The following is a 22,749-nucleotide window of genomic DNA, read 5'->3' on the forward strand; positions in this document are numbered from 1 at the left end:
GGAAATAACTTTATCTGCCTGTTACACAAAGCGAGTCACCTATGTCTTACGATGTGGTGATGTTTCCCGTTAAAACAATGAGATGTGTGGCTGCATTAAACAATGAGATCTGTGTATGCTCAAATAGAAGAAGGTCATAAGATTTTACCACACCAACCCTGGGAAGGGGACGTGCTGTCCCTTTCTGCTTCTGCTACGGCCTAGTTTGGCAGTCAGCTCTGAGTTACACATAAGAACAGGACTCAACACAATGACAAATATGCACAAATACCACATAGTTCATGATTTTCAATAAGATTTTTGTGAGTTCTTAGGATGGTACCACTTATCTCAAAAGGCATCATAGAATGGTCAAAGTTATTTCTGTTTTCATGTTGAGAACATAAGCCAGGAACAATTTTTAGAAGCAAGTTGATAAAAAGCCTATGGTACTCACTTCTATTTTTAATGAAGACAGTTGACTTTTTCCTTTTCAAAGACCCCACACTGGAACATTTGTTCACATTATTCTCTTCAATGTAACCAAGCCACTGTTCCCAGTGGACAGGATTAGAGGCACCGATACCAGCAGCACCATCAGAACATGCTCAAGAGAATGTTTTGGTCGGTGATTGGACTTAATCCTAAGCTATACCTGTTCCATATGTTATCAAATTTCTCCATGTCTTTTCTTCCTTAAAAATTGGAATTGCTAAAGGATTTTTTTCAGGTAATTATACTTTATCTTTACCAAAGGTAAAATAGGTATGGACACAAGATGCTAACTATATTTTTCATTCTTTAGTATCAACTTTTCTTTATAGCTTAAAGCAGCAACTCTAAGACTATTTTTGATGTAACACCACTATTCCGAATTAACAAAACAGTAATAATTGTAATAGTTAACTTATTGGGCATGTTTTATGTGCCAGACATCATCCAAGCTTTACACAAATACATCTAATGTTAACTTATTTAATCTTCAAAAACAACTAGTGAGCAAAGGACACACAGAGAGGTAATGTATCTTGCCTAAGGCCTCATAGCTAGTAAATAGCAGAACTAGGGTAAAGAAAAAAATTAACCTTTTACCTGACAGAACTGTCAAACAGTGTTCATGAAGATATTGAAATACTAACGTAACAGGATGTTAAAAAGGAAATTTAAGCTGAAATCCCATGGTGCTAAATATCATATAACAAGGTGAAGTTTGAGACTCCATCCTGAAGGAAGTAGAGATGGAAAATTGGTTGCCAGGTCCTTAAACCCCTCCCAATACCGAGCATACAATTTAGAGAATAGCAATTAAGAGAAGAGTTTTTGAGGAGGATTTTTTTGGAAGAGCCAGATTACAAGTTGGGCATGCTTCCATCCTCACCCCTGGTCAAGAGAGGAGAGCTTCGCAGGGAGCAACTTGAAGAGCTTTGTACCCAACTCTGTCAGGGACACCTAGCACACAGAGGAGACTGGCTATTCCCACTGTAGAACCTCTATTCACTCGGTTCAGAGGGCAAAGGGTGGCGTGTCCTATGGATGAGACATGGGCCACACTAAGAGAGGTTCCTAAAACGACTACATGGAGGGGTGATGAGACACGATTAGATCTCTGTCTGAAGTGGACTGCAGAAAGACAAGAGGTTGGCCAGAAGTGGCCACCAGGAGAAAAATGCAGTGTCTGCATCTCGGGAAGGGCAGGCCAACGCCCCTGACATAATCATGAAATCACCCACGAGGAAGAAGTTGGCTTTAAACTCGTGTGAAGCCCAGAAGTCTTGAGGCCACCCTAGGACACTGTCACTGCTTCTGCCTTCTCACATTTCCTCCTGCACTTTGAGCCTGGTGGAGTCAGAAATGTCTTCCTCACGAAGGTCTGAGCTTGGGAGGGAAGTCATAACTTCAAATCAAGTTTGAATATTAACTATTATATGATGCTGGACATTCTAATTGCTAAATTCAGATTATTTTCATTACCTAAAGTAGTCATATAAATTTTTGCTATCTAAAAATTGTAAAGTAAGGGGGTGCCTGAGTTTTCTTCCTTACTTATTGGACAAACTGCTCCCATTGAATAATTAAAAATATATTTTTAAAGGATTGAAAAAAACAAAATACAGTTGCCTTTTGTTCATATCCTGCCTGTGAGTCATGCTTGTTCAACATATTAGTTACAATAGTAGTTTAATTTTCTGAAAATAAAAACCCACATCTCACTACCTAGGGAAACAAAAATGAACAAACAAAATCTAAAATTAAAGTGCTAACTCTAATAGTAATTCATAGTAATGATTCATTTCTAACCTCAACAATCAATGCGTCTAAAAGCATTTCAAAAGGCAAAAGACATGAAGAAAACATATCTAGCATGTTAAGGGAACAGTAATATATAATTTTACACACAGAACAAATAGTGTTTTTATTTTAAAAAGTTTAAGTAACCACAATTGTGAAAAACTGGAGAGGCTTTCCCAAAAATTTCTAATGCCTTTTCTGTATGTGGACAAGGGAAGGAATATTTGTGTTTGAACACTGAATTCCTAACAACTACTCATATGTCGGTTGCTTAAAAGAAAAATCATTTCTCCCTCCAAAACTGGTTTTGTACTCACCACAGGTTTCAGCAAAATCATTTAGATAAAGGAAAAAAGCAACTGAAAATATTTTAGCTCTCTAAGCAGCAAGGAGCTACATTCTTCTAGTTACCGTATTTGAAATAGCCCTGAACGAAGTGCTGACAATCTTGTAAGCTGAAATAAATCCTAGATTGGATAGAGTGGATGAAACTTTAAGTGGTCAGATTATTTCCATCTGCTGTTGCTTCTTTTTTTTTTTAACCTTCAGAATCCAAATGTTTTGTTTCCCATAGGTAAGAATAAAGTAAAACCAACTATGTCTGAGAAAGAATTTCATTTCTCTCAAATATACTTTTAAACCAGTAAGTATGTCTGCCTTTTACTATATGACCTGAAAATAGATGATGCACAATGGCTAATTCACCCTAGAAGTTTCATGAAAGTGCTTTGGAAAGAATACGGCATTCAATGTATTTTTACAGCACACTCACTCTGCTCTTGCTATCATTAGGACACGTTGGTTGGGTTTCGAAATGCCAATGACATTTTCATTTTGCCTGCCTCTTTAAAGCTGATGCCTGGTAACTCAAAAGTATCCAAGAGGAATTCTGAATGGTTTCAAATAAAATATACATTCTCTCTCATACTCTTCCCAGGTTTCTATCATTAGCTACACAGTGATGAAGAATAACTATTTAGAAACATTTCTAGCTTTTGATATATGTCAAAGTTCTATTGTATAAATTATTTACATTTAAAATTTTGTTTGGGAAAAGAAGCAGACTCACAGATATAGAGAACAAACTAGTGGTTACCGGTGGGGCGGGGAGCGGGCAATATAGGGGTAGAGGAGTGGGAGCTACAAGCTATTGGGTATAAGATAGGCTCAAGGATATATTGTACAACATGGGGAATATAGCCAATATTTTGTAATAACTGTAAATGGAAAGTAACCTTTAAAATTGTATAAAAATAAAATTAAAAAAATTTTTTAAAACTCAGATGGCAAAAATAAATAAATAAATTTTGTTGGGATAAAAAACAAGAGTTTATTTAGATAGAACTACAGTATCCATTTCAAGTCTTTTTAGTTATTAATTATAAAATATAAATCCATTGTGTTTAGAGATGTGGTTAGCTAACACTATGCAAAATGCTGGTAAAGGACAATTTTTTTTTTTCCTTCTCCAGCATTTCTGACTTGCATCTCATCAGAGGCTTCTGAAGGGAGCTAGCCGGGGTCTTTGTTAATTTTTTTTAAACCACTTTATTGATATATAATTCACATACAAAGAATTCACCCATTTAAAGTGTACAATTCAATAGTTTTTAGCATATTCACAGAGTTGGACAATCATCATCCTAGTTGATTTCAGAACATTTCACCACCTCAAAAATGCCTTTGGTGATCACCCCCTTCTCCCACCACGCTCACCCTCTCTGCTCTAAGCAACCACTAATCTGCTCTGTCTCCACAGATTTGACCTTCACAAACATTTCATTTGGAGTCGTACACTATGTGGTCTTTTGTGTGTGGCTTCTTTCACTTAGCGTAATGTTTTCAAGTTCATCCATGCTTTCGTATGTATCACTACTTCATTCCTTTTTATGGCTGAATATGATTCCGTTGTATAGATATATCTTTATCCCTTTTTCAAAGATCATTTGGTCAGTGGGGCCATTACAGAATGTTTCACTTACCGACACACACGCGTCCGTCCACACCCACAGCCAGGCCTGGGGGACAGTCACAGCGGAAGGACCCTTCATTGTTGATGCAATGCCCATTCATGCAGATTCCTGGGGTCTGGCACTCATCAATATCTGCCCAGAAGGAAACACAAGCCGGGCCATTACTGGGTAAATTTAACTTTACTACAGAGTTCACCTGTTGCCACCACTCTACATTATCAACATTTTGTTTTCAATTTTATAATTTGTGGAAGAACACACAGATGTGACAACAAATCCTATACACAAATGCAATTCTTTCAAACATATTTTTCAGAAAGACTGAGTGAAAGTTGCCTCATTTTACCACTTAGAAGAGTCTCACAAATTCATTTTTCATTATTTATTTGGCAATTCAGCTTAATATTAAATGATATTTAACTCAAATTAGTTAAGTGAAACAAATTCTTAAAACTAAGGTCAGTGTTTGTATTTAACTTTTAGTTACACACACATAAAATTCTAACTAAGATGCTGTTTTAATTTTAATTCAATTAGTTCATAATAACAAAATAATTTGGGGTGTCCCTTGTAATTTTCAATTCAATTGCTTGAATTTATGAACTGTAACCCACCATTAAATGGTTTCCCCCCAAAGGGAAACAGCCTTCCAAACATGGGGCTGCCAAATCATGAGCATTTCAAAATTTATGGATTACAGCATTTGTAATTAAAAAATTTAATAAAAAGTTCAATAAAGCAGGAACTGGTGAGATTTAGGTGATCTTTATATGTGTACTTAAGTTTCTTAAGAAATGCTAAAATGTTACATGCTGTAATGTCATGCTACACACTGGAACAGAATGCTCATCTCATATCTTGTGATTAATCCAAGTCAGCTAACCTTGAGATGACATCCCATGCATGAGTTCAATCAGCAAAGCTACACTATTTCTATTTAATACTGAACTCCCCTTTCCTGAATAGTCAAGAAACTACTTTTATTCAGAAATACAAGAATCAGTCTTGATTTTTCACTCTCTACTGTCCCCAGAATTTCACTGAAATTACAGGGATTGGTTATGAGTATTATGTGGTATTCAGATAAGTTTGTATAATTGAAGGCAGAAAGCATTCATGGAGTTAATTTTGTCTAAAAGAAGAAAACTGTAAATAACTTGTTTTTAAGTAAAACTGCAAAGTTTGTTCCATCTTACTATATTCCAATTGTGAGTATAAACATAATACAGTCTTATTTATTTCCAAGAGTCATATATTTTGCTTCCTAAAGTTATCGCTAGAGCTTGGCCTTCAAAAGGGTTTTATAAACAAAACAATTGCTAGGAATATTCAAATTACTTCTTCACGAAATCAATGTAAGATTTTTAGGTAATGATATAGTAACAAATGATCCGTGGATTAGCTTATGGAAAAGATATAATGCAAAATCAGTAATGAATGACAGTGGAAAATCTAGTTCTGAGAACACAAGATTTTTTTCTTCCTCTTTTTTATTGAGGCAAAGAGTAGAGAGAAATTATTTCTATATTGTCTTTTCTAGACTTGCTAGAACCAATCTGTCATTCCCTTAATTCTTCCTATGCCATTATTACTTTTTGTAAAGATATTAGTGTTCCATAAACCACAATGTATGTTTTTCTAGGAAACTTCAGACACCTGCCGTACTGAATTAGCAAGAGATGTGAATAATACAAAATCCACATGAAGAAACTGAAGTAATTCTTGCATGATTGATTCAAATAAAAAAGATGGTTTCAATCATGGTTACTTTCCTATCTCAAAGCCATACATACCAGTGCAGTAACGCCCATTTGGAGCCAAGACAAATCCTGGTTTGCAGATGCACTTGAAGCTGCCATCTTCATTAATGCACATCCCATTCAAACACATGTTGGTAGTTGTACATTCATCATGATCTGCAGAGGAGAAAGTGACTTACACCACTGGCCTTGAGGAAACCAGTTCCCCCTCTTTCTACAATCACCAGTCATATTCTACTGCATAAATGAGCCATGTGGTCATGGATTTTTTTTCTTATGAATGCCAACTGACTGAGGGCAAAAAGTGTAGAAAACGTGAAGGACCTTTAGTGTAAGGGACATAAAGAAAAAAAAATTAAGGAAACTTTGTGCTTAGTTTCTATTAAAACCACATGAGTAGGGTTTTATTTTGATTACCAAAAAAGTTAATATGATTTCAGGGGATGTTTATATTGTATGAGAGAATAAAGCAATGACAACCTCACTGCAAGTGAAATGATCTGGACTTTCGTTAGTTGGTGAAATACGTGTTGCTGTGCTAACAGAATATTTCTGTGGAGTATTGATATTTACTACACTGTTAGACATCGCCAGGACCAAAATTTAGAGATTTGATTATCACATATGTCAAACATTTTTATGCTTCCCCAGATTGGAGGTGGGCCTTTTCTATTTTGTCAGTGTTATAACCCCGACATCCAAAATACAGTAGGTGCTAATAATTACAAAGAACAACTGCTACTTACAATTAAACATATGCCACACAGAAAATTTCCAGAAGCAGTAAATTATTCACTTGTTATGACATTTCCAAAAAACCTGTCCCTTCACTTTAATAGTCTTATGTTACATGTATTTATATTTTACCTAAGTCATCTGAACAACTCTCACATATGTGCTGTGTGAGCTTTCATGAAAATAGTATATATGGTTCCAAATAAAAATGTATATCCTTTAAAAAATGTTTTGCAAGGGAGCAGGCAATTTCCATACCAACACAGTTTTTTCCATCTGTAGTTAATTCAAAGCCAGCATTGCAAATGCACTGGAAACTTCCATCTGTGTTCACACATCGACCATTCTTACAAAGAACCCCATTCTGGATGCATTCATCAATGTCTGGGAAAATTAACAATAGCCAAATATTAGCCTTTTAAAATAATTATAGATAAAGACAATAAAACAATAAATGTAATTTTAAATATCTAGTTTATTTTTACATGTAATATTCAAGATCATGTTGCTTCTTCAGCAAAATTTTCATTTCTCACCAGCTTTTTTTCTTGGATAGGTAGGTTTATGCAATTTTACAGCCCTCACTTATAATAGCTGAAGAGGGAAAGAAAGAGAAAAATGAAATGGATGTGCAGTGAATGTAGGAGAGGGTGGACAGTGCAGCTGGAATTATCGGTGCAGTTGCTTCTGACATAGTGGTTGAAGACCTAAAAGTCAGAGCAAGTGATATCGCTTATATGTGGAATCAAAAAAAAATATGGCACAAATGAACTTATTTACAAAACAGAAACAGAGTCACAGATGTAGAGAACAAACTTATGGTTACCAAGTGGGAAAGCAGGGGGAGGGATAAATTGGGAGGTTGGGATTGACATATACACACTACTATATATAAAATAGGTAAGTAGTAAGAACCTACTGTACAGCACAGGGAACTCTACTCAATACTGCGTAATGACCTATATGGGAAAAGAATCTAGAAAAAGAGTGGATATATGTATATATATAACTGATTCACTTTGCTGTACAGCAGAAACTAACATAGCATTGTAAATCAACTATATTCCAATAAAAATTAATTTTAAAAAAAGTCAGCAAGGAGTTGAGTAAGAGTGAAGTAACTACAGAGTATCTGGATTAAGAGCTACATGACAGAAATTGCTGGAATAAAGTGATTCAAGTAACTGCCAGGGGATGAATAGGAAATGAAAAAGAAGACAAGCAGAGTCATCTGCTAAAAGAATTCTGGGATGAATCAGCAGTGAGGGAGAGGTTTGGACGAGGATGGTGGGCATAGCAAGGAAACTGTGAATAAAGAGTAGGTTAGATTTGGTGTCCGACTATGTGTGAGGTTCAAAGAAACAGTAGTTGAAAACGACGATAAATCTTAAGCTCCGTTAATCAGAGAGCAGTAATGCTACTGATGTTACTTGGAGAAAGGAAGCTGTGATCTAGGGAAGGAAGAGAAACCAAATTTTTTTTGTGTGAAGCCGGATATCACGTTGCCTGTGTTACACACGCAAAAAGTGTTTATGTTCGAAGAGAGCACTGAGGGTAGCATAAAGTAAATCTGTAATAATGTAACAGCACTTATTTCATTCCATGTCTTATTTTAATAAATTCACTTTTAACCTCAACAGCCTGGGTCACTATATTTCATAGAACATCATCATATGTGAAAGCAAACTGCCTTACCAATGCATGCTTGCTTGGTGGGAGTCCTCTGGAATCCAGCATGACATTTACAATAATAGGATCCAGGTGTGTTAACACAATCTCCATTAGTGCAGGGATTCGATGTGCATTCATCAACATCTGTGAGTAGCAAAAGAAACCATTATAGACTTCACTCCATTTCTAGAAATGTTTGTTTAAAGTACATTTAGGCCTCCCAAATTTGAGAGAAGGCCAGTCAGTGGTAATAGTCTAAATATCAGAGTATTTATAAATGAATAAAAATTCCTTTCTTCAACTACAGAGGCCAGTCTGGAGATTTACAAAACTAACACCTATTGGAGAGTACAAGGGAATTTGCTTTAATCAAGAAATAACAACTTTTCAATTTGAGTAATGCACAGTGATTAAAACCACGGACTTGGGAAAGACACAGCCACGAGTTCCAATACGCTAGAAAATGCTTATTATCTAAGTAATCTGGGCAAGTTAATAGCCTCTTTAAAGCTTAGTACAGAGTTAGAAGATAATTAAAGATTTTTAAAGATATATATTTATATTACATGTTGACACTTCTACTAGTTTTAAAAAAGAGACAAATTATGGAATTTTTTGTTAATTATTTTTTGTGAACTCAACTATATGTATGTAACTATGCATCAAGGCTTGGATAATATTTTGAAGTAAAAAACACAGGATGGGGTAAAAAATGGAAATTAAGTAAAACAAAGTCTATTACATTCAGTAGCTTCTGGTTTCTTTAGGATCTTAAAATTGGCACAGGGATTTTTTTGTATGAAACCAAGTTTTATGCAAATACTAGTTCTGGTCCCAAGTGTGAGAAACATCACTGCTTTCCTTCAGGTTCTCTAAGCCTTGATTAAATGCAAACCCATCACAGAATTCAAGGACTGCACAACCAAACAACTGACTAGAAAGTGGAGATTAGTCAAATCCCAGAGAAATCAAGTTTGTCAGTGTTAGAAAAAGTTTAATTCATCTTCTTTCAGCAATGCCCACTAAATATTATTTTGAATGCTGGAGAATTAAAAACCTGGCTGACTGGTTAGGCATAGTGACTTGCCATTTCATATACATGAGAAGCCATTAACATATACAATTTCAGCTAAATTGGAGAACACAACAATAAAGTCAATTCACAGGTTTACCATTTTAATAGACAGATTACTCCTTTCACAGATGTTCTTAAAAGAGGAACTGTACTCTATCAAACTCACCAGCTTCACTGATATATACACTCAGACTGAATGCAATTAAACCCTCGCTGGTAAAGGAGGGAAAAAAAAATCTCATAGCAAATAAAAACGACAAAGAAAAACAGGATTAAATACTCTTTCAATTCATCCAAAGACGCCTTCAGCCCACTAAGACTCACGTTTACACTTTTGGTTGATAAAATCAATTCACTGAGCCAAAGGAATGAAGCAATATGAGAAAAGACAGAGCTTAGAGCGTTAGCAAGCATATCAAGCATAACTAATGGTCTGTCCAACTGGAAACATTACCTTCAGTAGGCAATGCTGAAGATCCCTTAAATTCTCTGTGTACCCAACATCGAAATGCAACGATTAGAAAGGTGCCATAGATGTATCTTTCTAGAAGCGTCATCGTAAAGCTCTGTTCTAGTGAAGAACATGAGAGAGCATGCACCCAACCCCCTCTTTTCAGGTAAACCTTCTGGGAAGCAGGGTCACTTTTCAGGACCTTTTCCTCCCCTTGAGAACCTGTTCCCAAGGTCCCTCGTTGCTATGACAGTTCTGCCAGTTATTTTGCCATTTACAGCCCTGATTCATTGCTGTTTCCTTAGCCCCTTAGGGACCTCACCAAGGTTCCAGCACACAGAGAAGATACAGCAGTTCACTTATTTATTTCTTCTTCGGAAGTGAAAACAGTCACCAAAAACTATTAGTGACTTCACAATTCCATATGATTTTAAAATCCCATTTGTTTTCTTGTTTGTTTTGTTTCCCAGGATTATTTTAAGATTTTAAGTTTTAGGCTAATCACAAAAGACCACTGCCACATTCTGAAATGTGTATTTCATGCTTTTCCTTTACTCTGAGTCTCAATGCCTATTACCTCCAAATGATCACCTTTGTTTTGCCTTGTATAGAGGAACAGAATTTAAATATTACAGTCTGTACACTTTGATTCCTTCCTCTGTTTTCACCGAGGACTGAATATTTTTAAGCAAAATTCATAAGGATTTTAAACTCCTAAAATAAATGAAGTAATTGAGAAACACTGATTATCAAAATGGTTAAATTCTCAGATACTACTGGGGTAAGAAATGTCTACCCTTGAAAAGTACTTTATATTCCAACTTAGAAAACACTTTTAATTTTCAAGGGCTGTAAGATTACCTTTGCTCAACAGAAACAAATTATTTCTTACTATTCCAAAATAGAATTATTTGAGTTAAAAACTCACCTGGGTGCTAACATGAACTAAATGGAGGTCTTTGGTTAATTTTTACAGAAAATATTAAACTTATGGCCTATTTTTATTTGTTGGTTGATGAATCATGCAGTGATACATGAGCAGCAAATATTAATAGCAAAACAAAAATAGTCAATCAAATTTCAGTTTGATAGATTGTAACTGCTTATGTATGTGCAAGAGGGGATGTTTTGTATGTTGTATACTTATAATCATATTTTCTGGCAGTAACATCATTCTTAAGTCATATAAGTAGAATAAATATATCAGTATGTCCTGGTGTTCCAAAAATAACCACGTGGTCTATCACATAAACAAGCACCAAGTAGTATGTGCTAAGGCAGGACTGATGCATATGGTTATACCCTGCACAACCCTGGGGTGTGCTATTTACTTAGATTATGTGAATGGTACCCTCTACAGTTGGGCGGTGCAAAACCTGTGCACCTGTATATAGGGACCCTGGGCTAAGCTTTATTTAATCATTCTGATCTTGTATCTCTGTATACAGTTTAGAATGATTGGTTTTTCCAAAGCATCATATTTGGCTTACATTTTTTCATAGTCATAGTGCACTTAGATGTTTTCAATTTTACTTGGGGAAATTGTGATACTACCTGTCTCTGTTCCTGGCCTCTCATCTATATTTTATAACAGAAGACCTGAACCCAAATCTGGTATTTAGGGTTATGCTAATTACAAAACACATACATGATTATTTGCTAATAAGATGAATAAATAAAAGAATAACCTCAAAACGGTTCAATCCCCATGGTCCTAAAACTACCCTTAAAAGATCATCAAAACTCTCTTCATTGCCAAATACAGTAGTGTTTTTGTCCTCATTGTATTTGATTTTTTGGCTGCACTTAACACGTGACACTCCTTTTCTCTTGAAAGCATACCATTTCAAGGCTTCAGTGACATGTATTTTCAAGATTATTTTGCCACCTCTCCAACATTATTACTAATGTTCCTGGTACACAGGGTTCCAGCTGCACTACTCCTGTTATCTTTTTACTCTTCCTGTTGTTCAGCCTGGCTGACAATATTCACCCTCATGGTTCTAATAACCACCTGTATGTTACTGGCTACTAAATCTCTAACTCTAGTCCTGAAACTCCTCTTAGCTTGAGACCTCTATAATTAAGTACCAGAGACACCTGAAACTCAACATGCTCAAAAGAGACTCATCAACCACTTCCTCCCAATCTCCACCTTCTCTTGCATGTTAATGATGCCACCGTATATCCAGTGTTGCTCGGCTAAGAAGGAAGGAAATGGGGAAGCAGACACAGAAATCACAACATTTAGAACCAGAAAGGGAAGGGGAGTCTTGAAGTGGTCCAGCTCAACAGTAGGTTAAGGGAGCACACGAAAGGGCATGCACACAGGAGAGACCGTTCGGAAATTAGCTTTACTTCAAAAGACTTTTTAAAAATCATATTCAGCCCAACTTGTTCCTGTAGTCTAAAAGCTATTAGAAAACCAAGAATTAAAGAATCATGAGCTTACCTATGCAATCCCCATTTGCATCCTGCTTGTAACCCATGTTGCATTCACATCGGTAGCTAGAAACAGTAGGTATGCAGCGTCCATTTAAACAGAGATTAGCATGGTGCTTACATATATCTATTGTCTGGTTCAGGATAGCTATGGAAAATTAGAGCACAAATGATATTTCATCATTCCAACATGGATTACTTTTCTTAAAGTCGATTTTTAAGAGGATATTTAATAGTATATTATTTAGGTGTACATATCAAAAGCCCACATTATTCTATATTTTATTAAAACTTTAATGTTGAGAATCTAAAAACTATTCTTGAGACACATGGTTGTAACTTGCATTTGTTAAGTTATACATCTGGAAACTTTGCCCATAATGGTGTCTTTTTAAAATTTCAGGAATGTTCTACCGTACATTTGAATGCTTTCCATTTCTTTTTTTTTTTTTGTAGTTGAATATTCAGATATAGTAAATAGGCAATATGCCAAAAAGAATAAACATAACACTGTAGGACATCATTAAATATTATTAGCAAGAGCAGTTATTTTAAAAAGAATGAACTTAAATGTCAAGCACACCAATGCCAATTCTGGCAGTTCTCAATTTCTTAACTTATTCAACAAAAGAGGGCAAAGAAAAGAAAGATATTTCATTATAATATTTGTATAGGCACAGAGCAAGACTTATTCAGTTTATCTCAGTTGAGAAATGGTTCTGGAAAACAATTCAAAGGGTGTATGATCAGGGCAGCTGCAAGCAGCCAAATGAAATACAATGGAACCAAAAAACGTGATCTTTAATGGCGTCATCTGGACTTGGAATATTACCACACTCTCATCTCTATTTTCAAAGAGAACCTGGGTCACTCATTCTTTTCTCCAATTTAGAAAGTTTATGGAGCATAAAAATAATACTTTCCTAAGATTCTGTTTTACTATATTATGTTTTAGACCTTGAAATAAGTTTCTGCACACACATGCAGACACACACACAAACATACTTTGGAAAAAAAGTTAGATATTATAAAATTATTTAAGGCGGAAAACCAAAGAGTCTACGCACAAAGTGAACACTCACTTAGTCCAGTGATGATGGGCCCCTGTCCCCCGGCCCCTACACCGGCTCCCCCAACGCCAGGAGAAAAGCCATTGCCTCCAGGAATGGGAATAAAGCCTGTCCCTCCTGGGCCATAGCCATTGCCATTGCCACTTGGAGCAAAGCCACTCCCCCCAGTGCCTCCAGGTCTGGAACCAGCACTCCCTGGAATCCCTCCTATTGGAAGTCCATCCATGCAAAGTCTGCGATATTCCTCTAAAAGAGAAGAAAGTTCAGTTAAACACAAATGAACGGATTTCTGCGTAATAAAGGCAATTTGTGTACTGTAATAATCATTTTAGGTTATCCTCACTTGATGATATGAATAAGTAAGTTATTATCTTAATAAACATTTTCAATGCTAGGAGTGGCAGAAAAAGATACAGATGTTTCAGAAAAAATTAAAATATGTATACCATATTTTAACTGAGTTGCATAACCAAAGAATTATCTATATATACATTTTGATTTTATGTCCCTAAGTGCAACTCATAAAATTCCAGATATAACTGTAAATGCAGGAAATTTACTTGAATGGATGAAAATTAAACCTTTAAGTAATTCATTCTGTATATTTGGTTTTACTTAAATCTCCATCAGTATTGTACCTACACATTTTTCCTCTCTCTTCTCTTCTCTTTAAGGGATTAATATGGCTTCAGAATAATTTTTTTCTAATGTGGATTTTTAACAGAAGACAGTATTTAGTAACTTTTAAACCTGCTCATTATTTGCCCAAGTATCAAAGCTGAGGGAAAAGAAGCAAGAATATAGTGATTGCCTTATATCCTTAACTGTTCTCAGAATTAGGGCACTATATAAGAAGAAGTGAAAACTATTTAGCTCAAGCAATTGTTTGAGTATTGATATTACTATTATATACTACTAGTGGAACGATGAGTTTCCAAAATTATATACTATGCATTAACTCTGCTTTTTAAAAATTTTTACTATTCGATTTTGGAATTTCATGGCTTAGAGATTTAGGAAGAATGTGCCTTAATTTTTTTCTCCATAATAGTACATATAGATACATATCTTTATAAGCGTATTTCAAAAAGTGTTATTATTTTTCATAGTATTTATAATATAACATGAAGATAATATAATAACATATTATCAACATACCTTTATGTGATAAACACTAATTGTACTTTACTATGCATATTATACTAACAAGAGGAACTACTTCTCATTCATCTTAATTTCCCAGTATAGCTTCAGTTATACAGCAGTTAATATAGCAAAGTGAATGCGAGGTATCCTCCTACCCTTGTATTCTTAATTTTCAAGGTCATTAGAAAAGAGAGGACATGTCTTTAAGGATTGGGACACTATAAGCTAAGGGCATTCCTGAAATAAAGTATAAATGAAGGCCAAAATTTGTTATTCAAGCTTCAAATAGAAGATTAGGAGGTTTTAAAACTGAACTGAAATACTGACATTCCAGACAATTATTAAAAATTCTTGCTTAAAGTCAAGTAATGATCAGTTTTTAGGATTTTTTCTAATATTAACAAAATGGATATAATAATAACTGATCCCAATAACCAATGCCACCCGAACCCCCACAAAAAACATCCAAGTCATATTGAAGACACTAATAGGAATGCAAACATGACTTGTCTTTAAGGGAAACACTAAAGTACATCACTGTTACTAGTTTTCCTAACACTGTCTGTCCTGAGGAACTAGCAGCCGGCAGCTCACCAGAGCCTCTGATGGGACAGGCTTCAGGAATGGTTCCAACACCCCAGCAGCGGCCGGGCTCACAGCAGCATTGCATTTTTGTCATTCTGCCCGGAAGCTCTTGTGCACAGCGACCATTCACCAGGCCGGAGAAACATGTGCCTGTTCTCTGATCTGAACATATGAAAATTAAATAGAAGACATGACAGAATTATCCTGAGTTCACATCAATCATTTCACATGTTAGGAGATGCTAAGTGAAGCGAATTATTTTACTTCATTTCTATTATATCTACTCATTCGTTGAAGTTCTATCACGTTTATTCATTCCTTTACTTATTTACCAAGCAAATATTCACCGAGCACCTATGCCACGCCATATCCCAGGCACACAAAAATGAAAGACGTGAAGCAGATATGAGCCAACACCGCAGTGAGAAGCCACACCCAGACAGACCCAGAGCTTGAAGGAAAGCGACAACCCAGTCTCAGCCTAGACTGGTCAACTAGTCACCCAGCCAACCTGCAGACATGTACTGCTGTTCGCTACTGGGACTTTTGTGGTTATTTGTTCCCCAGTAATATCCACCTGATGCAGGTGCTATTTTAGAAAGGTTGAGCAGAACAGCTCCTTTGAGACAGTGACATCCGAGAAGAGACTTTAATAAGATGAGAGCGTGAGCCACACAGTTACCTGAGAGAAGGGCAGTTCAAAGAGAAAGAAGGAGATGTGCTTGACATATGTGAAAAACGAGGAACCCATGTGACTGGAGAAGAGCAGGCAGAAGGGGGGTGGAAGTCCCTGAGCCCAGAGGCGTACAGAAGGCAAGAGCATATACAGCACCACAGACCATGAGGGAAGGGCTTTCGGATTTTATTCAGAGAGTCAAAAAAATGTAAGTCTAGTTTCACTATATATTATTGAACTTTTATCAAGATGCTTCCAAGAAGTTTTGTCTGTGACAAGAAGAAAGATGTACCACAACAAACAGGAGCTGCGTGTCACTGATGAAGATGAAACCATTAATTACAAATAATGCTATTAAGAGGGAAGGCCTAAATTTTTTACACTAGATATTGAGTTTAAAATAAATATATTATTTCCTCGAATGGTCCAAAGTATACCTCATGTTGCTTCTACGCTACTGTTAAATTAAAGAATTGGTTTGAAGGTATTCCATGTAAGAATCAGAAAGCCTTCCATTTCCCAAAAGAAACCCAGCATGCCCAAGAGCAAAGTACTAAATGTGATGTATGTGTGCATACTTAAAGGCACTGCAGACATTTCATAAACGTTACAAGCTGCGCTTGGATAGGCTGTCACTGGGAATAATTTCACAGGGAGTTTTCTACTCCCAAGAATGATCCAGGAAAATAGTTTTTAGGATATTCATTCCAGGAACCCAAAGTATCATATTCCTAGATTTACTTGATTGCTACACTCCTCAAGAATAGGATGTAAATTAAGATAAGAAAGTCCTAAGCTCTTTACAGTAATCACTGTTACAAAACACATGAAGGGCTACATGGTAGATTGAATGTATTGATCTCTTCAAGGCTCTGTAAGGAGGCGGCTGTACCATAAGATTTGGAAAAAAAAAAAAAAAAGAAGAGTCATGGCTTTGAGTCAGGATACCTAGGTTTACATCAAAATATTATTACTGCTGATTCTGTAACATATCTTTTCTTCTTTATGGAACAGGGTTGGTGGGAGAATTAAATAAAACAATATATGTTCTGTTTCCAGCAGAATGGTGTATTAGCTACCCTGAGTGTCTCTCCCAATTGAAACACCCTGGATAAAATACGAGAAATTATTTTAAAAAATACATCATCTTGCTGACATCAAAGAAGGAAAAAAACAGAGTCTCACAATGAAGTGAAAACAGGAATCTTAGGAGGTAAGTGCACACCTAGCTTTCCCTTTAGGGCTTCTGCAAAACTCTGGAGATTTTGATTTTCAACTCTGATAATTTCACAAGGGGCTAGAGCCTAAGATATAAAAGCCCAGATTCACCTCGTTAATGCAAAATGTAATAGGAAACTCCCTCATAAAATAGGAGTCCCAAACAGCTATATCCTTGTTATGTGGCTAATGTAGAGGAAGGCAGCTAAGAGACTTGCCTGTTTATACCTCAGTGCTGGGTGAAGGAAAAAAAAGATTCTTCCTAAAAATCTGAAACCAAAAGCTCTTTCTCACACAGACAGCTTTGATGTCAAAACATTAAGTTTGTGTTCTGAAAAACTTCAAAGGAAGAATATAACATAAAGAGGTCTCCAGGTAGGGATATTCCAAGTAACTCGCAAAAACCAATACAATTGAGGACTTAATACTGACATAGGTCTTAAAGAATTCCCATAGATAAAGTTCTAGGAAAAAAGGAGTAGCTAACAGTAAATATGTAAGTAAATAAATAACGCACAGAGAAACAAGGCTCAATGAACAAAAACTAGCTGAATAAACAGCAGGTTTCAGATACTGGAATGGTCAAACCAATTCTGAAAATCATTATTTTTAATTAATGATGATTCATTAAATATTAATTAATAACGAAATAATCTTTAATCTGTTTAAGGCAATTAAAAATGTAAAAATGAGAACAGTAAAAACAAGCCCATAAACAATGAAAGAAAAGATGTAAAAGACTTCAATGAAACTTCTATAAATGAAATGATCATAACTGAAATAAAATGCTTAGTGACTATATTAAGCAGTGTATTGCACATAGATGAAAAGAGAATTGCTGAGCAGGAAGATATAGCTGAATATATTATTTTAGTGTTGTTCAGAGAGTCAAAGAGATGGAAAATGTTGGGAAGAGGTTAAGAAGTATGCAGGTGGGGGTGAAAAGGTAATTTGCATCTAATAAGAGTACTAGAAAGTGTCATAAGCAGACAGTTGTGGGGAGGCAATAGTCAACAGATACTAGTTCACAACTTTCTAATGATGTTGCAAGACAACCTCTGATCTAGGAAGTCCAATAAATCCAAAGCAGGAAAAATAAAAAGAAATCCACAGCTATCCATATCACTGTGACACTGAAGAACAACAAAGAAAAGGTGAAGATCTTAAAAACAGCTAGAAAGAAAAGACAGATGACCGGCTAAGGAATGATATTTAAATCAATCACCAACTTCTTAATAGCACCAGTGGATGCCAGAACACAATGGAATCATATCTTCTGTATGCTGCGAGAAAATAACTGTCAACCTAAAATTCTGTACCCCAAGAAACCAAAGGGAAATTAAGTTCATTTTCAGGAAAACACAGAGACAATTTTCTACCAAAAGGTTCTTGCTAAAGGAAATTTTAGAAGAGGTGTTTTAGGTAAAAAGGAAAATAATTCCAATGGAAGGTTTGAAATGTATGAAGGAATAAAGAGGGAAAATATGGTAGATACATGGACAAGTACTGAAATATCAAACAATAATAATAATGATTAATTTGTTGCAAACAGGGAGTGACAATTGACTAGAATTTTTTAAATTGGAAGGGGGAGATCAAAGTGTAACCATTCTAATATTCTTTTATTATTTAGATGTGGGTAAAAATACAGATTAATTCTAGGCTTTAAGTTACATATGCATCTTCAAACAGCTAGGATAACCACTAAAACCAGAGAAATAAACTACTTATTTCTAAACAACAGAGGAAAAAGAATGGGGTGTGGAAGAATGGAAGGCAGGAAGCCTGAATAAATTCAAAAGAGAGCAAGAAAGAGAAAGTAACAAAAAAGCAAGATAAATGGGAAGAAAAAAGAAGATAATGGAAATAAAAACAAATATATCAGTGACTGTAATAAACACAAATGAATTTAAATCTCAATTTAAAAGACAAAGATTTTAAGACTATGCCCCCCAAAATTTAGATTTAGGCTGTTTAAAGAAACACATTTAAGACAAAAGGAAGCAGAAAGATTGAGAGGAAACATATCCAAACGGCATATATTTAAACCTTCCTCCCCAACTCGCAAAATGTGATGCCAAATAATATGAAATAAAATGGACCAAGAGAAAATATTTAGAAACAGACCAAGAAGAAAAGAAAAAAAACTTTAGAGAATCAATATACATCAAAAAATGGTTCAATTCACCAGGAAAATATAATACTTTTAAACATTCATCACCTTATAACATAGCATCAAAATACATAAAATAAAAGCTTAAAGGGCCACATGGAGAAACTGAGAAATCTACTACCAAGGTGAAACATTTATACAGCCCTTTCAGTAACTGATAGACACAGTAGATAAAATCTAGCAGCTCTAGAGAAAATTTGAACAGTACAGTTAACAAGTTTGATCTCATATCTATCCAACAACTGGAGAAAACACAAAACTTTTTCAAGCCAACATGGAAGACTTGCAAACCAGGAAAACTCCTTACACTTCTAAACAACTCATGTGTCAAATACAATACCATACTGAAAATAAGGCAATATGTAAAAAAAATGAGTAGGGGCTCATCAGGAATCTGTACCAGTCTCAGATTTTGGGAGTCTGCAATGTTATTGTGAGGACTCCACAAATTTATACTTACACTGAACACTGCAATGCAAGTGAAAATGCCTCATAATATATAGGCACTACTATGGTTCCCACTGATGGAGATTCCATTGTGACTAATAAAATACAAATTCATTTAAAATTATTACTAAACATCCAGTAGTTTTTTTTTTTTCATTATGTATTTTCTCAAAGATTTTGGGTTATCATCATGTGTGGATCTGAAAACATTTTTGATATTAAAGAGGGGGTCTTCAAATTCAATAAACATAATTAACTTCTGTCCTACACAGTTTGGAAACCTCTACTCAATCTTATAAGATGTGTTGGAGGAAACCATGTCATTGTTGACAGGGTGGAGGGGCAGAAAGAGAAGATTGGAAAGTAAATCATAACTTTTTTCCATAAATTCTATAATTAGTCTCTTCTAATAACATTGGGGAGGTAAACAATCTACTTCCAATCCTTTGCATCAAAAACATATCAGGATGAGATACAGACACATGTAGTGTGATGTCTCACAATTAAGGTCTCTCCAAAAATACATTTCAAAAGGAAGACAGTGGCTGAGAGTTAGGTTCTTTCCTTTGCATATCTGAATTGCATGCTGCTTAGAAAGTACTGTGTTGGAAATGTGCCATATGGAAGAATAAAAAGGGGCACCCTACAGAACTAACTAAGAGTCGTCTAGGCACATCATCCCTTGAAATAGGGAATTATTAGGGGCAAAGGCAGAAGAAGCATATTTATTACACCATTAGGACAAATCCTTCTAATGCTTGGTATATAGTTGGTAACTGTAGAATTGACATGTCATAAGCAACAAAAACATGTCTAGTCCTCTAATAATCTCCTATCACCCTCGCTGCACTCCCAGAAGAAGATTTACATCAAGTCTTATTTAAAGCCACACTGAGGAAGAGGAAGCAATCCGTCTCCTCTGATTAAAATATAAATCTACCTTGAAACAAAATAATGGTACTCTTATCAGAGTTTGTTTCATGGCTTGACATTTAGTCTAAACTTGATTGAAGTGAACTAACAGTTAATTATACAATGTGATGAAAACTTGGTAAAAGATGGGGGTGGGGCTTACCTTGAAAAAAATACGTCTCCTGTTGAATGAGTTTTGCTCATTAAAAATGAAGGGGTCAGCCAGAAAACCCTGATGAGGTTAGCTCAGGTCAGAAGACTAGCGACAGTAGGTGTTCAGTAAATAGAAACCATTGTCTCAGACATCAGCCCCTGATACTGGAGGCCTGCACTTGCCTCGCTGAGAGTCTGGCGCCAACCTGAGTTCCACTTGATTAATTCTGCAGATTCTTGCTATTGCTAAAATACTTTCATGTTGCTTTTGTGTTTCTATCACACAAGACTAACTAGAACTAGGAAAAATGAAAGAAAGAGAACGACTGTGGCTCCTAGGTTTACTTCTTCCTTTAAAATAGTGAAGTTTGTCTTCCTCACTGTCTAACCTTCTCTTTCTAGGACATTCTTTTTAAATGAAAACTACTACCCCTGTTCCACCAGTCGCCTTTTATATGATTTTGTGGTTAAAACTCGAACACTATACAGTATACTGTTTCATCCCTGTCTCCCCTTCCTCCATTAGTTAAACATTTTTAGGAGTTTTGGTTTATCCTTCAAGCATTTGTTGCAAATGCACGTACACACATGTAATCAACACCCATCATCACACAGAGTGCTGCCCAAGGACAACATATCCTGACCATCTCTCTGTATCACTGTCTGAAGATCTTCCTCATTTCGCTTAAACAGTCTTCCCTCATTGTCTTTTGTCTCTGTGCTACTCAAAATTCTTGATGGGCTCTACCGTCCTCAGGATCAACCTGCAACTTCCTAGCATGGCAGTTAACGAGCCTCAACAATAGAATCTTCATCTTAACCCATCTTTCCTGTTTTGTCTCCAACTACTTTCTTACTCAGCTCTCTTTCCCAGACAAGCTCTCCTCACCGTCTCCCAAGCCCCCTCACTTTCAGCGTCTGTAGTGCTGCTGACACCTTTCTCTTCGCTCAGTGCAGTCTTATTCCTTTGTTTAGCTCCCATCCATCTTTCAAAGTCTCTATCAGTGCTCACTTCCTTGCGAATTTTAATTATAATAATCAGGGCTTTCTTTTGCACTTACAGCATTTATTGGCTAAGAAATTATTTAGCATTTAACTACCCACTGCCTCAAACTTTCTCTTACCGTTACTACTTTTCACATTATGTTTTCAGGTTTTGTTTTCTCAAGAATACTCCACGGCAATACTGTGCACTGAAACTTTTGTAAAGCTCAAGGAAACGCACTAGGATATTGTGGCAACATCATATTACCTTAAGGACTTCTAAATGCTTGCTTTCATTTTCTGAACTTCACTTGCTGCTGACTGGTACTTTCCACTCCCCCAAATAGGGTCCCTGCTAGTTCTGTGTGCACAACAGCAGCTGGCACATTAACCTGCATACAGAATTTGCTCACGGCTGCTTGTCAATCATTACTGACTCGCTGACTGGCGGTCACTCTTCTTGCCTATACTGCAACGTGGAAATTAGGTATTAATAATGCCATGAATATTATAATGACACTGAATTACTAAATGATATAAGGGTCATTAAGTTGTGCTATTAAAAATGCTTCTAAGAAAAAAAATATTAGGTATGGGTTGACTCTTTTTCGAAATGACATATGTTAGTACTCTTTATTAAAAAGGAGAGCTGTTTCCAGTACATTTTTAAAAACTGGATGGAAAACAGGAGATAAAATCAAATTAAGAATTTGATTTTTATATTTAGCATAAAATGAAATGGGAAAACTATCCTCATTTATAATTAAAATTCCCCGCTAAACTCTCCTGCCTTACATATAAAGCTATTTCCTACACATAAAAGAAAAAGGCAGTTTATGGATGCATTATAATGTTCTATAGATTCAAGATGTTTTGATTAACTAGAATAAGGAATTAGGGCAGCATTCAGCATGTGCCACTCTTAAAATAAAGGTGCAGATAACATGCAGTTTCTTACTTAAGAAAAAGCTTTGAGTTCATCCAACTCATTATTGTTAGCATACATGTGG

General features: G+C 35.7%; 1 protein-coding gene across 1 annotated transcript in view; it reads right to left on the bottom strand.

The window, feature by feature from the left end:
* The window catches only part of FBN2 (fibrillin 2), a 222,488-nt gene that overhangs the window by 91,826 nt on the left and 107,913 nt on the right, over window positions 1–22,749 (bottom strand). Inside the window, exons 9-15 of the mRNA XM_068535802.1 lie at window positions 15,186–15,338; window positions 13,458–13,691; window positions 12,386–12,523; window positions 8,432–8,551; window positions 6,995–7,120; window positions 6,035–6,157; window positions 4,251–4,373 (exon numbers count right to left, since the gene is read on the bottom strand). Coding sequence (XP_068391903.1) covers window positions 4,251–4,373; window positions 6,035–6,157; window positions 6,995–7,120; window positions 8,432–8,551; window positions 12,386–12,523; window positions 13,458–13,691; window positions 15,186–15,338 — 1,017 coding nt within the window. The remainder of the gene's footprint in view (window positions 1–4,250; window positions 4,374–6,034; window positions 6,158–6,994; window positions 7,121–8,431; window positions 8,552–12,385; window positions 12,524–13,457; window positions 13,692–15,185; window positions 15,339–22,749) is intronic.

Source organism: Eschrichtius robustus, chromosome 2, assembly GCF_028021215.1.
Source record: "Eschrichtius robustus isolate mEscRob2 chromosome 2, mEscRob2.pri, whole genome shotgun sequence".
Lineage (NCBI taxonomy): Eukaryota > Metazoa > Chordata > Mammalia > Artiodactyla > Eschrichtiidae > Eschrichtius > Eschrichtius robustus.